Raw genomic sequence first — 6735 nt, forward strand, 5'->3', positions numbered from 1 at the left:
ATATCTTACGCACAGGGGTTTGTAAACATTTTTACTCCCACAGATGTAACAAAAAACGGAGCGATCCTGGAGGCAATCATCCCAGAAATGACCTGAGGCAAGTGCTTTCTGAACGCATCGTGATTCAGTAAATTTTCCCTCATCTGCAGAAGTTTGCTCAAATGACCAATTGTAAAATAGGGACATACAAAAATTCCTGCCTTATGTCAGGTCTAAGGTTTCTAATTAAAATCTCTGCCATCTCCTCTTCAGGAATAGGATTTTAAGCTGATCAGCTATGGTGCAAATTGAAGACTCTCCTGCCTTCATTTCTCGGCCTCTAATAGATTCCATTAGATCAAAATTGGACCTCAAATAATTAAATTGAGAGCGTAAAGCTTCACAAAATTTTAACAACTTTATAGATTCGACGCTCTTGTGGTATCGCCAGCACAATTCTCTGGCTTTACCTTATAACAGAATTGGCAGATTGCTGCATATATGTGCAAAATTATTGTTGGGGTGCTTCTTTGTCAAAATGTTGACCCTAAACAATGATTACCAGAGCCATCAAAATTAATATTCCAATTCTGAATTATAAAAGTCACTCGATCTGGCCGTAGGGATGACGAACTTTCCTCAGAACTGGGAGGTCTATCCGAATAGCTTAGATTTTCAGTCGTATAATTCAATGGAAGATTCATAGTTAAGTGTGTGTTCTTATTTTGGGGATTGTTGTTTGAAAGAGTCTGATTATTTTGATTTGAAATCAATGTCCCTATATTCAGACTTTCCAAAATCTTGACAATATTGTTTTCAATCATTTCTTGAATAGTCTTTTTCCGTTTGATTTTGTAATCTAGTGTTCCTTATAGTTTGGTTCTGCATCGAAGTTGAAATGTTCGAAATATTATTGCTCGGGATTGTAAAGTTTTGTGTGGCGGAATCAACCACTAAATCATTAGCAGGATTTGCAGGCACTTAAAAGTCATTACTGACATTTAAGTTTTCGGAAAATAAATTTCGGCTCAAGTCCCGGGTAATTGGGCGATTCATCACTACACTGCGACTTTTGCCTCGGTGGGCAAGACGATTTTTCTTAACCTTCCCAGTCTGGGTGGACATTTCCATTGATTCCACGCTTATAATAAGATATTTTTTAAATTGACCAATTCGACTGTAGTTTTACATTATTGACATCCAGACTACTTTGTTAAAGCTTGTTCAACGGAAGCGCGGTGAAATACATGTTGGCATATCTCTATAAAACAACATTCTTGTCCTTGTGGTTGAAATGCTTCTGCTCGGGTTTTTTGTTAATGAATAATCGAGATTTAGACCAGGAAGTTGAACACTTAACAAATTTATTTAGCCAATTTCCTGTGAACAAGAAGCCTAACAATAATAACATAATTGTTACGACAGCAGAAAACATACGAGTGCTCGTTGACTCTGCAAACTGTGATGCTTAAATTAATCCACTATTCATTTGTACACAAATTATTGCTCCCTGTTATGCGTTTTTTCTTCAGAGTGTCAGACAAGGAAAAGAACTATGACAAAAATCTATTACTTCTAAATGAGCGAATATCTAACAGTCCTCCGTTTTCACCACTAAGGAAACTTACATTTGCGAGAGCTTAACGAAACTCATGAAAAATAACTGGAACTCCACTTCTCACATATACCATGGTAATAAATCTACGTATGTCTTGTAATCTTGGTATGTGTTTCTTTTTGCTTTCCAGCCAAACAACCAAGACACAAAAACTTAGGTTATAAGAATTCAAAATCCGTTCAACGTGATATTTCATTAAAATTCGAGACAAAAATGATGATTGTGTTTAAAAATAATGAAAATTTAATATAAAATAAGAAAGAAATAAAATTTAAAAATCGGTCTGCATAGTATTCGAACTCGAGTCCTTAGTTCTATAAAGCAAGCGTGCATACCCCTAAACTATTTCAAGGTTATTGCGTAGATTCGTAAATTGATGTTATCCGACCTTTGGGGCTCAATTGGGTGGTATAGTTGAGAATTTATCCCAGCAAACATTTAAAGAGGAATTTATTTTATTATGGGTATATCATTGCGTGACCATAATTTACCACAAAACCGAGTAAAATTCATTCTTTGGAATCCTTCGGAATAAGGCAATAAATTATGGACGTAAATCCATGGCGTGGAAAGTTCCTATGAATTTACCATCAAGATCTTCCAACTCATAGTACACCTTACCTACTTTTTTCTTAATTTTTGCTGGCAAAAATATGGGTGCTAATTTCGCGTTGAATTTCTTCTCAGTGGTACTTTGCGCGAAATTACGACGATATGTCAGTTGACCTACAGTATAGTTTATTGATCGACTACGTAAGTTATATCTTTCCTTATTGCCATTGTGAGACATTTCGATGTTAACTTTAAGTGCGTTTCGAATCAACTTTAACTGTTCTTCGCGAGGAATAATGGCATGGGGTTCATCCAACGTATTCATATTTTTGAGAAGAGCAAATGTATCTCCGTGTGTGACCATATTTAACCCGAAGATTGCAAAGTATGGAGATCATTCGATCGATTGGTGTATTGCGTTCCTAAGAGCACAAATAATGTAGGATAATTTCTCATCCCAAAGTCGGTGATCGGATTTTAAGTATGAACGGATGCTAGAAATTATTGACCGATTTACGCGTTCGGAAGCGTTTGCTTGGAGTGAATAAAGTGCAGTGTACACATGTTTGATACCAAATTTTGTAAGAAACGAGTTGAACTCATTGGATTTGAATTGTGAATAGTTTTTAGCAATTCATAATCAATATCATCGAAATGTGGAGAATTTAAATCTATCTCGGGCCCTGTTTGTTCTAAGCAAATTATTTTTTCGACATGTAATCTGGATAATGCATGCGGAACAATGTTGTCCTTTCCCTTACGGTGGCTTATAGTTAATTTATAGGGTTGAAACTTAAAATCCCACCTTGCTAACCTACCCGTTAAATCTGTTTGTTTCATTAGCCATAACAATGAAGAGTGGTCAGTCTGATCTGATTTGACAGTGCAGGTGCTGTGATTAGAAGAGATTTAATGAATTTTGAATTTTTTCTTAGTTGTCAAAAGGGGAAGAAGAAATTCTCTATAAACCTTCTATACCAATCTGCAAGCCCAAGAACCCACGAACTTGTCTTCTGAGACAATTACGATGTCGTCAAGATAGCCAAAGACACAGTATCTAAGATCCGGTGGTATGATCATAGCGACACATAGTTTGGGGGCCGTACAGAGCCCGAAATGCATTACCAAAGAAAGATACCCTCGATGCTAGGTTGCGGGTAGGAGTCTGTTTTGGTAACAAGATTTAATTTTCTTGCGTCCAAACATAGACGAACCTTGTTCATTTTAATAACAAGCCTCATTGTAGATGACCACGATTGACGATTTTAGCACACCAAGAGAGAGCGCATGCGATCTATCTCTTATACATAAGACTCTTTACAGCCGGTGATAAAGGATAGAAGCGCTGTTTTACTGGCTTAGCGTCATCTATGTCAATGTGATGTTTTAAATATGAGGTTTTCCCTAAGCCTTGCTTGGCACAGCTGGGGAAAAGTTTAATTATGGCATTTAACTGGATTTGTTGACTATAGCTTAAAGGATATTTTAAATCTTGATCAGAAGAAAATATATTAGGGTGGGATGGGCAACCAGGGGAATCTACTGCTGATATTACAGAGCGAAGACTGGCAGAATTAGAACGATTGGAAATGATTGAGCTATCGAAAATTTCCGGCGCCAAAGAAAATGCTTTCCAAAAATCTAAGCCGAGAATCAACCGTTGAGTGATGGAAGGAATGATCCAAAGCGTTAATTTATGGCTTTCACCGTGGAAATGTAGTTCTACTTCCAAAGATCCTACGGTCCTCTTTATTGAACCATTAGCGGTCTTAACTCTGGTTTTCCTTGGAATAAGTTCCGGATAGTTTGAAAAATCTATGCTTGCTAAATCCGATCCGATACAAGAAATATTGGCGACGGTATCTAGCAAGGCGTATTCACTTAAATCGAAGAAGTTGACTTTGGTGTAAAATCTCTGGTCTATTGGATTATTTACAATAGTAGAAATAATATATTTAGAAGCTATATTTAGTCTTTTATAATGAAGCCTTTATCGGCGGGTGGATCTTTTTGGTGGATTGGCCTTTTCTAAGGAGAGCTCAGCAACAGAGAAAATCTGATTGCGTTTTTCCATATATGCTTTATACGTCTCATGATATGGGTGGAATGGATATAATAATTTTTTGCCTCATTTGTTGTTTTGGATTCAGGTTGGAGAATGGTCATTGTTGGGGTTTTTTGGGGAATTTCATTGGAAAAGTTGCGTTCTTCTATGGCTAAAGGACACTCGGAGGCTGAAGTTGAGCCTGGTAGTTGTTTGGGGCCACGGATAATTTTTTATTGGAATATCTTACGCACTGGGGTTTGTAAACATTTTTACTCCCACAGCCGTAACAAAAAACGGAGCGATCCTGGAGGAAATCATCCCAGAAATGACCTGAGGCAAGTGCTTTCTGAACGCATCGTCATTCAGTAAATGTTACATCATCTGCACAAGTTTGCTCAAATGAACAAGTGTAAAATAGAGACATACAACAATTCCTGCCTTATGTCAGGTCTAAGGTTTCTAATTAAAATCTCTGCCATCTCCTCTTCAGGAATAGGTTTTTAAGCTGATCAGCTATGGTGCAAATTGAAGACTCTCCTGCCTTCATTTCTCGGCCTCTAATAGATTCCATTAGATCAAAATTGGACCTCAAATAATTAAATTGAGAGCGTAAAGCTTCACAAAATTTTAACAACTTTATAGATTCGACGCTCTTGTGGTATCGCCAGCACAATTCTCTGGCTTTACCTTATAACAGAATTGGCAGATTGCTGCATATATGTGCAAAATTATTGTTGGGGTGCTTCTTTGTCAAAATGTTGACCCTAAACAATGATTACCAGAGCCATCAAAATTAATATTCCAATTCTGAATTATAAAAGTCACTCGAACTGGCCGTAGGGATGACGAACTTTCCTCAGAACTGGGAGGTCTATCCGACTCGGTGGGCAAGACGATTTTTCTTAACCTTCCCAGTCTGGGTGGACATTTCCATTGATTCCACGCTTATAATAAGATATTTTTTAAATTGACCAATTCGACTTTAGTTTTACATTATTGACATCCAGACTACTTTGTTAAAGCTTGTTCAACGGAAGCGCGGTGAAATACATGTTGGCATATCTCTATAAAACAACATTCTTGTCCTTGCGGTTGCATTGCTTCTGCTCGGGTTTTTTGTTAATGAATAATCGAGATTTAGACCAGGAAGTTGAACACTTAACAAATTTATTTAGCCAATTTCCTGTGAACAAGAAGCCTAACAATAATAACATAATTGTTACGACAGCAGAAAACATACGAGCGCTCGTTGACTCTGCAAACTGTGATGCTTAAATTAATCCACTATTCATTTGTACACAAATTTTTGCTCCCTGTTATGCGTTTTTTCTTCAGAGTGTCAGACAAGGAAAAGAACTATGACAAAAATCTATTACTTCTAAATGAGCGAATATCTAACAGTCCTCCGTTTTCACCACTTAGGAAACTTACATTTGCGAGAGCTTAACGAAACTCATGAAAAATAACTGGAACTCCACTTCTCACATATACCATGGTAATAAATCTACGTATGTCTTGTAATCTTGGTATGTGTTTCTTTTTGCTTTCCAGCCAAACAACCAAGACACAAAAACTTAGGTTATAAGAATTCAAAATCCGTTCAACGTGATATTTCATTAAAATTCGAGACAAAAATGATGATTGTGTTTAAAAATAATGAAAATTTAATATAAAATAAGAAAGAAATAAAATTTAAAAATCGGTCTGCATAGTATTCGAACTCGAGTCCTTAGTTCTATAAAGCCAGCGTGCATACCCCTAAACTATTTCAAGGTTATTGCGTAGATTCGTAAATTGATGTTATCCGACCTTTGGGGCTCAATTGGGTGGTATTGCATACGAACTAGTTGAGAATTTATCCCAGCAAACATTTAAAGAGGAATTTATTTTATTATGGGTATATCATTGCGTGACCATAATTTACCACAAAACCGAGTAAAATTCATTTTTTGGAATTCTTCGGAATAAGGCAATAAATTATGGACGTAAATCCATGGCGTGGAAAGTTCCTATGAATTTACCATCAAGATCTTCCAACTCATAGTACACCTTACCTCCTTTTTTCTTAATTTTTGCTGGCAAAAATATGGGTGCTAATTTCGCGTTGAATTTCTTCTCAGCGGTACTTTGCGCGAAATTACGACGATATGTCAGTTGACCTACAGTATAGTTTATTGGTCGACTACGTAAGTTATATCTTTCCTTATTGCCATTGTGAGACATTTCGATGTTAACTTTTAGTGCGTTTCGAATCAACTTTAACTGTTCTTCGCGAGGAATAATGGCATGGGGTTCATCCAACGTATTCATATTTTTGAGAAGAGCAAATGTATCTCCGTGTGTGACCATATTTAACCCGAAGATTGCAAAGTATGGAGAACATTCGATCGATTGGTGTATTGCGTTTCTAAGAGCACAAATAATGTAGGATAATTTCTCATCCCAAAGTCGGTGATCGGATTTTAAGTATGAACGGATGCTAGAAATTATTGACCGATTTACGCGTTCGGAAGCGTTTGCTTGGAGTGAATAAAGTGCA

At 36.8% G+C, this 6735-nt stretch overlaps 2 protein-coding genes across 2 annotated transcripts; both read right to left on the bottom strand.

Moving 5' to 3' along the window:
* Positions 1 to 2141: 2141 nt before the first annotated feature.
* LOC131803636 (uncharacterized) lies at positions 2142 to 2474 on the bottom strand. The gene has a single exon (XM_059125065.1). The coding sequence runs from the start codon at positions 2472 to 2474 to the stop codon at positions 2142 to 2144; it is 333 nt and encodes a 110-aa protein (XP_058981048.1).
* A 3699-nt stretch (positions 2475 to 6173) lies between these two features.
* LOC131803637 (uncharacterized) lies at positions 6174 to 6506 on the bottom strand. Its single transcript, XM_059125066.1, has one exon. The coding sequence runs from the start codon at positions 6504 to 6506 to the stop codon at positions 6174 to 6176; it is 333 nt and encodes a 110-aa protein (XP_058981049.1).
* Positions 6507 to 6735: the final 229 nt, after the last annotated feature.

Source organism: Musca domestica, unplaced genomic scaffold, assembly GCF_030504385.1.
Source record: "Musca domestica strain aabys unplaced genomic scaffold, Musca_domestica.polishedcontigs.V.1.1 31, whole genome shotgun sequence".
Lineage (NCBI taxonomy): Eukaryota > Metazoa > Arthropoda > Insecta > Diptera > Muscidae > Musca > Musca domestica.

Bases quoted from the DNA above. Each gene is read 5' to 3' on its own strand.
- LOC131803636 (XM_059125065.1), bottom strand. From the start codon at position 2,474: ATGAATACGTTGGATGAACCCCATGCCATTATTCCTCGCGAAGAACAG.
- LOC131803637 (XM_059125066.1), bottom strand. From the start codon at position 6,506: ATGAATACGTTGGATGAACCCCATGCCATTATTCCTCGCGAAGAACAG.